This window comes from Rhea americana, unplaced genomic scaffold (genome assembly GCF_003343005.1).
Source record: "Rhea americana isolate MKP2758 unplaced genomic scaffold, rheAme1 scaffold_107, whole genome shotgun sequence".
NCBI lineage: Eukaryota > Metazoa > Chordata > Aves > Rheiformes > Rheidae > Rhea > Rhea americana.
Window position 1 is genome coordinate 244,012 of NW_028185117.1, and position 16,344 is coordinate 260,355.

General features: G+C 43.8%; 1 protein-coding gene across 3 annotated transcripts; it reads left to right on the top strand.

The window, feature by feature from the left end:
- The first annotated feature begins 53 nt into the window (after nt 1-53).
- LOC146601233 (UDP-glucuronosyltransferase 2A2-like) lies at nt 54-16,111 on the top strand. Of its 3 annotated transcripts, none has more exons than XM_085310035.1 (6): nt 54-789; nt 8,735-8,883; nt 10,184-10,315; nt 10,719-10,806; nt 11,486-11,705; nt 12,757-16,111. In XM_085310035.1, exons 1-6 carry the CDS (start codon nt 54-56, stop codon nt 13,031-13,033), a joined length of 1,602 nt encoding a protein of 533 aa, XP_085166161.1. In that variant the 3' UTR covers nt 13,034-16,111. The 3 variants fall into 3 exon arrangements, with proteins under 3 accessions (XP_085166161.1, XP_085166168.1, XP_085166176.1); XM_085310042.1 differs by lacking the exon at nt 54-789 and adding an exon at nt 2,716-3,473; XM_085310050.1 differs by lacking the exon at nt 54-789 and adding an exon at nt 5,786-6,555.
- Nucleotides 16,112-16,344: the final 233 nt, after the last annotated feature.

Below are 16,344 nucleotides of genomic sequence, written 5' to 3' on the forward strand. Positions count from 1 at the left end.
GTGCTCCTGGCTAGAAGAGAAAGCTCCCAGGCTACCTAAACCTTAATGCTGCTATGGCCACAAAAGCCTTCAGCTCAAAGAAATACTTCCAACTGCTAGCTTTTCTGGTGGTTTTTGTAAGGATRGCCTTCTGTGGGAATGTGTTAGTCTGGCCAACAGAAGCCAGCCACTGGCTAAACATCAAGATAGTTATACAGGAGCTGATCCRTCGTGGGCACAGCGTCACCATCCTGGTCTCAAACGCTTCACTCTTCATTAAACCCAGGCCTGAGGCTGTGGAGAAATTTGAGGTCTATGCTGTGCCCTTCAAAAAAGACACAGTTGAGAACCTGATCGAGGATATAGTAGCACTATGGCTGAACAACAGACCAACCACTTTGACTTTCTGGCAGTTTTATAAGGAGCTGGGAAAACTGTCCATAAACTGGAAYCAGATAAACAGGCAAATGTGTGATGCAGTGCTCACCAACCGAGAGCTGATGGCCCGGCTTCAGGGGGGCAGCTATGACCTGCTGCTGTCGGACCCGGTGACCCTGTGTGGGGACCTCGTGGCTCTCAAGCTGGCAGTCCCCTTTGTGTACTCGCTGCGCTTCACCCCAGCCTCGACTGTGGAGAGGCACTGTGGCAAGATCCCGGCCCCGCCGTCCTACACACCCGCAGCCCTCTCCGAGCTCACTGACTGCATGTCCTTTGGCGAAAGAATAAAAAACATAGTGTCTTATCACTTACAAGACTACGTTTTCCAGAGGTACTGGGGAGAATGGGACATGTACTACAGCAAGGTCCTAGGTAAGCCTTCTGCTATTTCAGTTTCTCATTGTGCAGCCTCCCATGACATGACTAGGAGCCAGAAGACGGGCAGGCTGGCAAAGTCAGGGGCTCAAAAATGAGACAAGACTAAAATGATATCCGAGAATTAGAAGAGGTAGAGGATTAGAAGATTTTCATTATTTCCCTTAGTGGAAAAGGGAGTGAGCAACCAGTGAAAGAGCCAGGTAGCCCAGTCAAACCAAAAGGGGACCTTTTAGCACAAAACAGCAGGCTGCAACTGCAGGCCAGAGGGACTGCAGAGACCAAAAGAATAAACACACTTGCAAAAGAAGGAAAGCACTTCACTGGGGACTCTGCCTCAGCCTGGTAGGGCAATCATTACAGTCTTCAGCCATTAGCCACCAAGCTACCCATGACAGGAATGTCTCCATGAATTGTACTCACACCCCTGGCAGGGTGCCAAACTGGGTTAAGACAGGGATCAGTGGATAGGCCTGTTGTTGGGTTTATGGCATTCTCCATATTTTTCTCATAGTTCTGATGGTAAGGTTTAGATAACTCCCACACTGTACAGGGCTCTTTGCCAAGAGCTCACCTTACATATTTCCCTCTGCTTGAATAGAGAGCAGCAGGAACAGAGCTCTTTTCCAGTTCAGACTGCTGTAACAAGAAGGGCTGGTGAATTAGAAACCAGCCCTGACACTCGCAGCAGCAATATTGAAATCCATTGCAGCTTTGTAATACATACTGCATTTACATCATCGGTCATTTAAAACCAACCCTTTCTGCACAAAACAAGTTGTACTTACACATGTTTTCCATCCACAAGCAAACAGTTCAAGTAGCAAGACTTCATGTTCAAGCCTTTGTTCTGTTTTCAGTAAATATGCAGAAATAAAGGTTTACCTAGGTATTATTGACATGTAGCCAATGAACTCTTAACTGAGCTTGTGCCAACTCTGGGAAACAGAGCACTTACAAGTCTCACGGGGTTGAATTCCCTGCGAGTGCTTGCATGCCGCAGAACTTGACAAACACACCAAACTACTGTCACACCCACAGCAGAGCGAGTGTCTCAGCTTCGCTCCTGACAATCAGGCCTGTACCATYGCCTGTGCTTTTGTCCTGGGGGACTGGGAAAGGACGCTATGGACACTACTGGACCAGAAGTGAAAGCCCTGCAGGACAGCCTGCTTTTGCAAACAATGAGCAACAGAGCTGGGCAGCAGCCCAGCAATGATTTTTTGGCAGTGAGAAGGGCTTATATTGTTTCTTATTTGCACATCAAAAATGTGCAAGAATAAAACTGTTCAGTAGATTTTCTGGTTCCACTTATGGTGCATAATTGGCACCTACCGGCAAGCAGGACAGCTTGCACTATCACACACCAGCTTTGGCATGCTCCAAAAGAGGCAAGTTCATGTAGAGACAGCCTTAGTTAGACACTGAGTTCCTTGCTTTCCCACTTTGGGCCCCAAACTTTCTTGCTGCAATCCTGAATCACCGCATCAAATGCATTAAAAACGGGGTRCTATAAAGCAAAACGATGTCCAAAGAGCAGGTGAATGTCTTTGCTGCATACCCAGGAGCTGTCTGAACAGCAAAACAAGGAAAAAAAAATCTCTTCTTAGAAATAAATAACAGAGTGTCCTGCAGTTGGAAAATTGCTCARTGTCTGTAAGTTGGTATGAGCCCTGAGGTGGGCAGAAGGGGGCAGCCTGAGCCTGGCCAGTAGGACACAGGACAGGAGAGCCTGCCTGTGGGGCCCAGGCTCTCCCCACCTCCTGAGAGGAAGCACTGCTTCCAGTTTCACCAGATGTCACCTCTCCAGGAAAAACATTATCCAGGACGGGATTTYGCACTAGCTGCCTTGGCTCCTTGCTCACGAGGCCAAAGTGGTGTCACATGGGATCGGCCTGACCTGGCTTGCCTTGCTGCTTGTGGGAGGCAAGGAGGCCCATGAGCACATAGCTGCACAAGGCACGCTATGGCCAGGAAGGAGGTGGCAGTGCTGTGGCTGCTGGTGATGTTCGGCTGTGGGTCTGGTGGGAAGGTGTTGGTCTGGCCTGCTGACAACAGCCACTGGCTCAACATGGACTATATCCTTCAGCAGCTCGTGGCCCGGGGCCACGAGGTGACCGTGCTTTTGCCTTCATGCTTCCTYATCCTTGATCCCAACCAGCCCTCGCCTTTCCAGTTTGAGGTGGTTGAGGTGCCAATCACCAAAAAGGAGATGGCCACCTTGCTGGAAGAAATGTTCTATTTTTGGTTTTACGAGCAGAAAAAGCTGCCCATCTGGGAAGCATTTTATAAGACAAGTCAGCTGATGATCAAGATCAGCTCTACAAACAAAATCATTTGCGACGAAGTCCTGACAAATGAGATGCTGCTGGAGAGGCTGAGAGCATCTGCCTTTGACGTCTTTCTGTCGGACCCCCTTACGCCAGGTGGGGAGCTGTTTGCGGAGAAGCTGGGCATCCCTTTYGTGTACACCTTCCGCTTCTCCATTGGCAACACAGCGGAGCGGCTCTGTGGTGGGCTCCCAGCCCCTCCTTCCTATGTGCCAGCCATCCTAAGCCGTCTGACTGACAGGTTGTCCTTCACAGAGAGGGTACAAAACATCATCTTCTATGCTACTATGGATATCCTGTATCACCACATTCTGTGGGGAGAATGGGATCAATACTACAGCGACGTTTTAGGTAAGGCCGTTCTTACTTTCACAGATTGCATCTGCTGTACACATAAGACTGTGTACCCAGAGCCTGGTGGTTAGGGTACAAGTTGGGAGCAAAGCAATCCTGAACTCCTTTTCTTCCTCCAAAATCCTTGTGTCATGCTGAGCAAGCCAAGTAAGTACAGACATTACCTGTCTCCAGCTACACTGACACAGCTAATGCCCTACAGGYACTTTCAGGCTAGGTAAAACAGTGCTAATGCCACTTAAAAGAAAACACAGCAGTCATATACATACATCAGGCATGGTTGACACCAGAAGAAATAAAAAAGCACCACAATCCCATCAAACAAAAAGCTTTCGGTCTTTTAAAGATAGAGAGAAAAGGCTTCCAGTGGAGGTGGCTCTGCCTTTTTTTAAAGGTTTTATGGAGATGGTAGATGTTTGGTTTAGTTAATTAGGAGAGTTTTTGGTTAATAACAACTATAGGTCTACTAATGAAGTTTTGTTTAGGGAGTTGTTACTTCTTTGGGGTTAGGTTTAGCTCAGTTGGTTAGAGCATGTTGCTAATAATGCCAAGGTCGTGGGTTCGATCCCTGTACGGGTCACTCATTTGAGGGTTGGACTAGATGATCTCCAGAGGTCCCTTCCAACCTTACCAATTCTATAATGTTCTATAATGATTTCAGGGCATACTACCAGGAGGAAGCAGAGCTAGCATGCCTTTTGAAGGTTAGCTTCTGTGGGGAGGAAGGTAGTAGTACTTCAATACAGTAGCTTAAGGGTTTTTGTTTTTCTCTCAGGACTGTGATGGGGTGTGATTTTGCAGAGAGAGGTATGTTGGCAGAAAGCCCTACTACAGGAGCACCTAACTGTATTTATGGGTGCTGCATATTGTGCTTGGCAGAGGTGAGGAAGCACTGTGCTGGCAGAAGTGCAGTTTGTTGATTTTACGCAGCATCAGCTGCAGGGCTGCTGGGATCGTGGGCTGTGCTGACAAACTGCAGAGCTCACAGGAGAAATGTCAGCTCACATTTTATGCTGCAGCTGCTCTGAGACCAGGCCCTTCCACTGATGCTCCTGAGGCAGAGAAAGGAAACAAGGGAGTTTATTATCAGGCCTACCGTGGAATTAAATTCCCTGTCTCTGTGTCAGAGAGGTCAAAGGGTGACTGGAACAGAAAAGCCCCATGTACACTTGGACAGCTGATTTTTTTTTCCCCTGTTACACTGCCATAGCATCTTGCTAAAAGCAAATGCTTTCTAAATTACCTTTTCATCTTGGTTTTGAAGTCTCAAGGAGAAAGCTGAGCTGTTGTGCTCCTGGAGGCTTGCTTCTCAAACAGGGGCACTGTTTCCACATGCGCAGGTAAGATCTGAGTGGTGATGCCCAGCTTCTGGCTAGCTTTCTCTTAGCAGTAAGATGTGGGCTCTGGCGGTGAAGCTGCATGTGCTTGTATGCTGCCTTGTTAGCTGTGTTAGCCAGTTGCCCTCCACCTTGGCCGAGACGTGCTGTCATCCTGACTGTATCCAGTGATGAAGGAGGACTGGAAGGAAGGGTCAAGCTGTCCCACGAAAATGAGGCAATGTCCCMGACTCTGCCATGCATGCGTGCATCTCCTCTTCCTCCCTGGAAGAGGTGGTAGTGCCAGGTAGCCCAGAGCCTGCCACGCTCCTCATCTCCTCCTGTTTTTTTCCCAGGAAGACTGGATGCTGGCGTGACCTCTACCAGCATTATGTCTTTCCAGCTATGAGCAGTGTTGCGTGTCCACGACATCTGGTTACAGACAGGACTAGAGCACATTGTGGGCTAGTTGTCAATTACTGCAGGACATTTTGTTGACATTTAGTAAATGAAGAGATAAAGATTGTTACTGGCTTGACAGGTGACTTGGCTTTTACAGGGCAAAGGCGCAAACCTAGGATGTAGGTGATACCTACATCACCCAGGTGACAGGACTGGGCTAATCACACAGCTGCCAAAAAGGGTCCATGGACTCCTCACTTGCTTTCCCAAGCCTGAGTTCCTGCTTGGCATGGGAACGCATAGCTTCACCTTGAAGACATGTTATCAAGGCAACTAGCTCTTTGCAGAGCTCAGAAGTGCTTCTTGTCCTCACATGCTGGAAGGCGCACTTTGCTAAGAGCAGAAATGGAAACTGCCTTACTTCCCAAAGGCTGTGGCTCTGGAGGAGACTCCAGAACAGGATTTGCTGCTTGTCCAGCCTTGTCATGTGTGGTGCTTTTATTCCTGACATGCCCTCTTTCCATGGTTGATAGCAAGTGGATCTCATTTTTATTGGCTGGCCCTAGAGTATTTACAAGCAGGAACTGTGCAACTGCTTCCAGCTTAGTCAGACTAGAGTTGTAAATGGTCAGCCAGGATGATGGGGCAAAGGTTTCTCTGGCTGTTCTGGGCCTACACCTGCTGCTGGAATCCTGGCTTCTGTGGAAAGGTGGTGGTCTGGCCCACTGACCTAAGTCATTGGATCAACTTGAAAGTGCTGCTGGAAGAGCTCATTCTCCGGGGTCATGAGGTGACTGTACTGGTGCCCTCCATCAATATGCTCATTGACTACCGAGACACCTCCTCCCCTTTTACTTTTGAGGTCCTGCAAGTGCCTYTTACCCATGAAACCCTGGATGCCATGATAGAGGACTTCCTCAATACCTGGCTGAATGAGTTCACCAACTTGTCCACCTGGGAGATCTTGAGGAAGATGAAAAAGGACATGGAGGTCTTTAACAACATATCGAGGATGACTTGTGACAGCTTGGTGCTGAACCCGCAGCTGATGGCGAAGCTGCAGCAGGCCAAGTTCGATGTTCTGATTGCTGACCCTCTGGCCATAGGGGGTGAACTTGTAGCAGAAATCCTGGCAATCCCTTTTGTCTACAGCTTCCGCTTCTCTATGGGGAACATGGTAGAGCGGCTGTGTGGCAGGCTGCCGTCCCCACCTTCTTACGTGCCTGCTGCCATGGGAAGGCTGACGGACCGGATGCACTTCACAGAGAGACTGCAGAACTTCCTCTTCTACCTTTATACTGACTATTTTTACTTAGATCTTTGGCAAGACATGTGGGATGAGTACTACAGTGACATCTTAGGTAAGGCAGCTGTTGCATGGCTTCTTCTGCATAGTCTRTGCCTTCTGAATGTTTAGGGAACCCAGCCTGTTCTGGTTCTGTACTTGAAGGCTTAATAAAAGTTGAACTTTAGTTCTAGATTTAGTCCTTATCCCCAACTGTTGCATTCACTGGTTGTCAAACAGATACTTGATTTCTTCCTTTTTTTTTTTAACAACATTTTAAGTGGAGTCCTATTTCCATACCAAATCTAAAAATTCATTTTAGCAGCTTTTGCATGCAGTGGYGTACTGTTACCCCGTGTTCTGAATTGTGGCCAGCAGAGGTGATAATATTCCCGTTTCCGTCACACAGAGGTTGTGCCTTCCCTTTTACAGCTGATGTAGTCTGTCAGACACCAGTGCAGTTTTCCTCTAGTTCCTCTTCAGAGTGTCTAGCTTATAGTTTAAATTCTTTTTCAGTGATGCCACTGCTGGTGTGCTCTTTCCAGTGAGCTAGATGCTCATTTTAGTGCCTCTTGAAGAGTTTTAGAGGCCAGTTGTCACCTCCTAATTTTGAGGACAGGCACTTCTGTAATTGATGGGGGACTAGATAAAGGCTGAGGGACAAATTCATTCCTTAGGTAACTCAGTGTAAGGCTCTGGAAATAGTTTAGGGATAACTCAGTTTTCAAGTTGCCAGTGGGGCTGACTGGGAACACTGGCTGTCTTTGGACAACTTGAAAGCACAAAATGCACCTTTCATTCATGTGTTGCATGAGAAGGTACCACCCTGGGTCCCTGTTTGGTACAGGATGCTAAACATGAATTTTTTGTCTTGTCCAAGAATGAATGCTAAGAACCATCACCTTTCCCTTTCCTRTATCATCCACAGTTTCCTTACAGAGTTTCCTTAAAGTATATGCCTGAAATTTTTGTTTTAATCTAGTACAGCTCAGGCCTGATTCCAAGTCTACATGAAAAAGRCCTTCTTTTAGTTCAATTGACTTTGAATTTGGTACAGAGTATCAGCATTTAGGCAGATAACAAATGAGTTGCAAACACAAGGGAGTCTGTGCTGTTGCCTTCCAATCTCTCCCTGTATTTCCAAGAACATCCCTCCCTGTATTTCCTTGTGCCTTCCAAACCAGTCTCTTTTTCCTATATTGAATTTTTCTTGTGCACAAGACTTGATTCCAACATGGTCTGCAGACCAACACCTTTATGACACTCTGTTATGCTGGCTTTACTTCAATTGTAAATAATTTTTACTCTAGTGACTTTGTAACTGAACAATCACCCTCTATGTCTCTCTCTCTCTCTCTCTTTTTTTTTAAAAAAGATTCCTAGTATAATCTGTAATGCTGATCAGGACATCCAAAGATGTCCTACAGGTAATTTTTCTCTTGATGTTTATGTTGCTTGATTACTGTTTGTTTTGGACTAGCTTTGGACAATCATTAACATTTCTAACCTTTCTATTCCCTTGYTCCACACAGTGGGACAATCCTGCAGAGACAACATTCAAAGTATATCTGAGAAAATGGAAGCTATGCTACATTTTTTCCCAATGCATGCTTTTTCCTCTAGATGGATTTCTAGAAACATTGGATTTTGCATAGAATTATGTTCACAGAACCAATGGTTTTGGCCAAATTTTCTTAAGAAAAAGCAGGAGCTTTGTGCTGGTCTCCAAGAGAACCAGGTCTGGCTGTACTTGCCTTGCATTGCAGTTTGAGCACCCACTGTGTTATTTGAAAATATGTAGGAGAGCTTTGCTAAAACTTTCCTCCTCCCCAATGGCTGATCAGCACTTTGTGATTATCTTTTTATTTGGCCCTAAATTTTGTATGATTACTCTGTTCCCCAAAGTGGGTTTTCCCTACAAGCATATGTGACAAAGTCTTTCTACGGTACAGGAACTACACACTTACCAGAGAAACTAAGTGCTTCCCACATACGCAGGTACTGCTCTAAATGCAGCCTAAAGGTTTTACATTGTTTTAAGTATACTATTGCCTCATGTGTGGCAATCTGCCATGGCCAAACAAGAGCCAGGGCTATGATTAGGTTTGGATTCATCCACATTTTCACTTCGTGCTTGATTTGATAGATTACATTAACAGGAGTGCCAGGAGACAAAGGTAAGGCTTATATTTTGCAATGTACAGCAAACAAGACTCCTCCTGCGCATGTTGTAACACCCTGTTCTTTGCCCACAGGAAGGCAGACAACTCTGTGTGAGATAATGGGGAAAGCAGAGATGTGGTTAATAAGAACATACTGGGATTTTGAATTTCCACGTCCTTTCTTGCCTAACTTTGAGTTTGTTGGTGGACTCCACTGCCAGCCTGCAAAGCCATTACCAAAGGTATCCTGACTTTATTCTGCTACTGGTTTATCTGCCTAGTAGAGTAAGAGCTGTTTCTCTACCTTACTGGCCATGCAAGCAATGCCTGAGAAGGCTCATGCTTAAGGAAGATGCTCTGCTGCAGGTGGGGAGCATGGACATATTTAGCAACCTGCCCAGACACATACAAACTGAGGGTTAGGTTACAACCTGTGCTGTGAAAAGGCAATAGTTGAGTTCAGCAGAGTGAACCAGTTGCTCACTTCAGGAAAAACATGTGCTATCTCAGAGTGCCAAAGCATAAGATTTAGTTCCAATATATAGAATTTCAAATCATGAAAGCACTGAAATACATTAGGCAAAAAGGCACTCTCACAAGCTGAATTCATCAATAGAGCAAAGACTTGCAGAAAGACACTAGTGCTGAACACTTCTACTGGAGCTTAGTGTAAGACATCTTAAAGGGGGTAAAATACTCAGCATCTGTAGCCTATGCTCTGCTGTGACTGGCAATATTCAGGTGGGAATCAAAACTCTTAGATACTGATGATAACATGACAAGCTGTGGTATAGATTGTCCTGGCACAATAGGAACCTTAGAAGAAGTAGGATATTTTTGGTCCAAGTTTTCTACTGATAAACCTTGTAGCTTATTCTTCTTCCTTTTCCTTTGTGCCAGGGTCTGTGGTGGGAGAAATGGATAGCCCTTGCCTTTTGGATGCTATTGCTCCATTTCACATGACACTAGCTAAAAGAAGGAATAGGAGGATCGTTTGGTCTGATCTATACACAGCCTTTTTAGCAACACATGCTGCATTGCTGGAAATACAGAATTGACTGAATAATAAAGTCACAGCAGCAACTTGATAGCTATCTGGTCAGGATGCTGTGAAACCTGCCATCAGCACTCTCTTTGCACAAAGCTGTGAAATGCAAAGTTCTTGTTCCAGCAAAATCCAGATCCATGTCAATGTACTATGATAGAGAGGGTGTCACAGTGTATGGCCTTCTCACTCCAGTCACCATGATCCATTCCTGCTGCTCATGCTCTGAAAGAAATGTGTCCTGAAACTATTCAACTTGCTTCTAAAGGGACAAAGCTTCCATCTTAAGGCTCATCTTAATGCTTATCCTGCTCTATCCTGGGGAGAAACTGTTCTGTACAGGGCCAGGTATATCTTTGTAACACCCTGCTCTCACTAGAGGTACTCGGACACTGTCATATTCTCCTTGATGAACTAAATAGTTTGTGCTCTGTTTATAAAAGTCTGTGTAATCTGTAGTGCGTATTTTCACTTAGTATGCTTTCTGCCTCTCCTAGGAAATGGAAGAATTTGTTCAGAGCTCAGGAGAACATGGCATCGTGGTGTTTTCTCTCGGATCAATGGTCTATAACCTAACTGATGAAAAAAGTAATATAATTGCTGGTGCCCTCAGCCAGCTTCCACAAAAGGTGAATTTTTTCTCAGTCTAAAACACAATCTGTCTCATTTTTTGGTCAATTGGTTGCATTCAGCAAGTCTGTTATGGTTTGACAGGCCTAAGTTTTATCTGCATCTTTGCTGGCTGTTTCATGTCCAGGAAGCTGAGCTTTGCAGAGAGCCAGATTGCTGAGTCACCTCACATAGTGTTCTCCCCTCTCTGAACCAAAGCATGTGGGGGAGTGTCCACAGGGCACAATATAAAAATCACTCAGAAAGCATATAATAGCTAACCAATAAATTGAACTGGAGCAGAAGTTATTTGAATCACTGGAAAAGGGTGTACGTCTTTGAGATAACGACCCACAATAAGCGCGATAAGGCAAAAGAGCATGTCAAATGCAGTATGTTTATCTTAAGGTTCCTTTGTTCAAGGTTCTCTGGCGGTACAAAGGAAGAAAACCAGAAACTCTGGGCTCCAACACCAGGATTTATGACTGGATACCTCAAAATGATCTGCTCGGTGAGACTGATTTTATGAGTTGTGTTTAGTCCTTGTGATTTCCTTGTTCTTCCATCAAAACCAAAAGAGAATGGCTTGCTCATGCAAACGAGCCACCTAATGCTTGGGACTACAATTAGTGCTGTACTTTAAGCAGCCGAGGTTTGCTCTTCTAACCTTAATTTCCTAGTGCAAAGGCTACATGTGCATAGGATACAAGAACCATGGAAGACAGAGCAAGACTGCAAGGGAAGTAAGGAGGAATGGCTCAAGAAGGTAGCAACTTGATATTAGCTATAAAGAAGAGTCTTTAAAGCAAAAGCCCCTGTTTTACAGAGCATGGAGGCCTTCATCTGGAAAGGCTAAGAACCACCTGTAAGTAAGGGTAAATATCAAACTAAGTAAGCACTCTGGAGCTGGATTTGGCCTCTGTAGATTCTCTCCTGGGCTCATGCTTCAAAACACGTCAACTAGAAAGGTTGTAGAAGGGGCAGTTATGAACCTGCAGCTCAAAAATTTGAGACCATAGGAAAATTAAAACAATTGCAAAAGACAATGGAATGGATGGAATAAACATGGGCTGCAGGAACACCCCATGTGGTTTACCCACATGGGTGTTTGCCAGGATGCTTAGTAGTGCTCTCATCCAGGCAAACATGGTCTGGAGCAGTTGCCGTTACACATTTCTTCCCTGTTTCAGGTCATCCTTTGACTAAAGCCTTCATTACTCATGGTGGGACCAATGGGATCTACGAAGCTATCTACCATGGGGTCCCTTTGGTCGGGATTCCCATGTTTGCTGACCAGCACGACAACATCGCTCACATGAGGGCAAAGGGAGCTGCAGTTGAACTGGATTTCAGCACACTGCAGACACAGGACCTAGTTGACGCAGTGAATACAGTCATTAACAATTCCACGTGAGTTTTGTTCCTGCCTAATTGTAGGATTGGGTTATTAAAATCTGGGTTTGTTGATGTGAGAAGTTCTACTGGCTCTTCTGGGAACCCGAAGTACTGACAAGCTGAAACTAGATGGCTTTCAAATAAAACAGAAGGTCTTTATATTAGGCATCTATTTTCTGCAAATCCACATCTCTTAGAAAAGGAAGATCAGTAACTCCATTTTCTTGATACTATATTTTTACAAGCCCTTTGAGAAAGATGTAATTCCTTCCACACCTGCCACAGTGAATTTCAGAGCGAACATGGAAATTTTCCTTCAATTCCCCCCAAAACTGCAGGTTTGCATTCGCCCATGCTGCTGATTGTCTTAGCAGAGCTGGTCTGCTACTGGTTGGAGAGAACAGCTCCTTCTGTCCTGCAGCAGTGGGTCCCCCTGCTCCTGGCTCCCTGTGCTCTGCCCCGGCCCCACATGGGGTGAGGTATCAGTGTGTGGCACTACAGCCCATTAAAGTGGCCTCTTGCCCTCTGATTCCCCAAAAATAAGGGGGAAAATGGAGTAAATAAGGGGGAAAAGGGATCAAATAAGTGGAAAACCCACAGTAACTCCCRAGACAGTCTTCTGCTTTCCTCTCGCTGTTGTATGGCTAATTACAGTCTTGGGAGGCTGGGGGTGACAATGCTAGTCATCTATGGTTTCTTTAACTGGAGTCAGCACTATTCTATTTTCTTACCCTTGAGTGACTAATATCCTTAGGACAGTGGTTACTGAAGTTACATTACACCAGAATGGAAAATCCTGCAATTCATTGCCTTTTTTTGTTGTTGTTTGAAGCAATAACTAAAGTAATTTTCCTTTGCAAAAGACTTGCTTTCGCTATTACAACTCATAGTCCAACTGTAGGCAAATAGGAGCAAATTGTCTAGTTTCAAACATTTAAATAACACTGATAGAAGTAAAGGTAAAATGTTCTGTCTTTTAACAGTTCCTCCACAGGACAGTCAGCTGAGGAATGGGCTCTTTCAGAAACTAGTGACAACTCTCCTTGGTTTCTTCTTTTTTCCCCAGCTATAAGGAAAATGCTCTGAGGTTATCCAAGATTCATCATGACCAGCCAATGAAGCCTCTTGACAGAGCTGTCTTCTGGATTGAATTTGTCATGCGTCACAAAGGAGCAAAGCATTTGAGACCAGCTTCTCACCATCTCACCTGGTACCAGTACCACTGCCTAGATGTTCTGGCATTCTTGTTCACCTGTGCAGCCATTTCTATCTTCATTCTTGTCAAATGCTGTTTATTCTGCTGCAAGAAATGCAGCAGAATCACAAAGAGTAAGAAAGAATAAATGTGCTGTTCCCATCAGCAAAGAGGAATTAACCCTTGCAGGCTGATTCATTCAGCAAGGCATTTATGCACATTCCTCAGTGAAGAACATTATTATGATATGCTTTATGCTGGACTTATCAAGAAGTACCTTTTAGTACATACCTTCAGATGTACTAAAAAGCAGTTCTGCTGCACAGCTGCTTGCTTAGCCAGTCTGTTGCTTACAGTAAATTCCCTTAGGCCCACTTATAGTTGCTCAGTCCCTTGGAACTGCATCAGCTGATTACAGAGTTCCTAGAATGGTAACTGCTGCTCTGAATTTTCAAATGAATTGTGATATGCCTCAGAAATACAATCTTCCTGGGTGTTCGGCCATGGTTCTTGAACCTGGGACTAGTCTCCTAACTCATTCCTTCTCTATATCATCCACACTTAATGGTAAAGAACCAATATGTCTCTCCTGTCAGACTACCTCTTTCAAAGTTGGATAACAAAGCTAAGATCACAGGCTCCTAGAAAGTGCTCACTACAAAGTCTAGGGTCATGGGAAATTGGGACTGTTGCTGGATAATGAGGTCTGTATCACTGTTTTATAAAAGCACTGACTACTTGAGAGCAAAGAGGAGACCAAAGTCCATCTAAATGCTTAAAGAACCCAGACAAACAAAGAAATGGCTGACTTGTCTTTGAGGGTTCTCTTAAGCCCTAAATGCCTCTAAGCCCTGTTAAACATTGCAGTGTATCCTTGATAAATGCAGAAATACTCTACAGATAGAACTTGCAAATGATATCAAACACAGAAACAGCRCAATAGTCCCCTGTCTTGCCTGAAATGGTGGAAGGGAAATAATAAAGCTCTTCACTGAGTTAGACTGCTATCAAATGCAGCACTTGTAAAATTGTTTAAGCAGCATTAACTGATAAAAGCTTGAAAAACTGACAGTAGTTATGGCCTCCTGTTCTAGGTAAGGTCATGCCACTGTTGTGCCAACTTACTGAAGAAAACATATGCACCAATTTTAACTGTGACTCCTGCTGTATTCAGGATGCTGAAATATATAAGCCATGCAACGGTTTTACAAGTGTCCTAAGCAGCATAAAGAAATTTGATCGCTTCTTTTCAAACATAGCAGCCTGGGAAAGCATGTTATCTTTGTTTACATAATACAATTCCTTACATTACATTAACTTCTTCATTGGCTTCTTCGATACCTTCAACTTCAGTTCTGCTCAAAAATCATTCACAGCATAAGTGATTTGTTTCTGAACTAGTTAAAACATGACAATTTTTGCTGGTGAGTGGTTCTCACGATAAATGAGAATCCAGGTTGTTCTAGTAAACTGTTTCTAAGATCATGCGGGGATATCCAGAAGCACATGACAGTGAATAGACAGCAGAATGAGCAATACAACCTTCAGGCCTCAGATCAGAAAGGTTTGACCTTATCTGTTAGAAGAAGACAGGTCTCCACTAAGCTTTATGAAGAACAGAGTGCTATTATCTGGGTTCTGTAAGCAGAAGATCTGCTGATCCATAAGAGCACAAGGAGGTCAACTCTGCTTTCATAAGGTCAGTGTTCTCCAATGTAATAACAGATGCAAGTCAGGGAATGCTAACACAGGATGTGGACAATGGGATAGCTAGGAAAAGTGGGCAGGTAAAAGCTCTCCAGTTGCTTAGGAGTGGCTTCCTTTCAGTAACTTACTTCACAGAAGTTTGGCTTAGCTAATTTTGAATTGAAACAAACAACAAAACACTCCCCCACCACCACTACATGAGTGAATACACACCCTCCTCTTGCCTCAAATTAAGAGRCTCCTTTTCTTTCCAGAATCTCCACACAAAGACCTCAAATAATGCAGGCTACGTCTGTGATACATTTGTTCAATTAGGCTCAGTAAGCATATTGAATTTGCCAAGATTAGTCTAATCCTACTACTGACAGGCAAACCTCTCACTGCGTAGTAAACAGTTTTGAAAAACTGCAACATGTTCAACACCTTGTAATATTTAAGAAAACACTTCCAGTTTGGAGGTCAAATATTTTGCGTAACACATGTCAATGTTTACTGTAACTATATAGACTAAAATACACAAAACAAATTGCTATCAGTTCTAGAAAACCCCCCAAACCCTCCCTCTGCCCCCCCCCAGGTGTTTCCAAAATTATCACACCATAGCCAAGCCTGTATTGCAGTTTACAAAAACAGAGGGCCAGAGCATTGAGAAACAGCATGGTGGAGTTGCAGGTCTTTAAAGCATGTGTTATAATGCAGCTTTACTATGGGAGAAGATCATTAAAACAGCTTATGAAGCAGTCTGCCTTGCTAGTGCTACACAGACAAGTGTTGAGATCTAGGAACTTGCTGGAGAAACTCAACAACTTCAAGTTTTACTTTTCTTTTTTCAGTTCTGCCATTGGCATTTACATTCAAGTATATCCTAATTAAAGAGAATTTGCAAGTGATGTAGGAATCACTACTAAGAAGAAATGTGRAAACAGTCCGGGCCTTGCAGGAAAACGCACTCCTGGGAGACAGATATGATTATCACTAAGGACAGTCTATCAACAGCTTTAAGATCATTTGATAAAATTGCATGGGTATGGCTTTAAAGATCCTGCAGCTTGACTACTTCACTGTGAAAACAGAAAAGCGTTTACTTCAGCAGTTCTTTCACAGAATTCAGGCTTCTGGATCAACTTCACCTATTGCAAGTAGGTTTAAAGTATTTTTGAATACAAATGCCTTCCTAGAACTATCAGAACCTATCAAAGGCTGGCAAGATGAAGAAACCYGAACTGAAGTTTTAATTGTTTCAATAGTTACCAATTTATTTTTATAAAAAAATGGTAGCAATGTAGAATACACCAATATTTTTCTGGTTCCACACACGCAGGTTGTGAACATTCCAAGCAACATGTACATTTCAGAATGAGGCTAGACAAGAGAATTGACCAAAATGTTACTGAATGTGGGAAGGTTTTTAAAAAAGGTTAAAAATTAGGTATCAATAGTGTCTTCTTAATATTGCTTTCATTATTGAAGACTTAAAAAAACACTTGACTTTACAGATAGGGTTAAAAACCAGGAAGGAGGAAGGAAAAAAAAAAAAAAAAGAGGCTGCTACAACACTGCCATACAGTCAAAAAAAAGTCATATTTCAATATTTGCATACCTGATAGCAGCATTTTCTCACAGAACCATGTGAAACTACAGTAAAAAAAAAAAAAAAAAAAAAAAAAAAAAAAAAAAAAAAAAAAAGGCAGTTATCCATCAGTATTCAAAAACCTAGAATGAAGTCACTAAGTAGATGAACACTTACTGAGA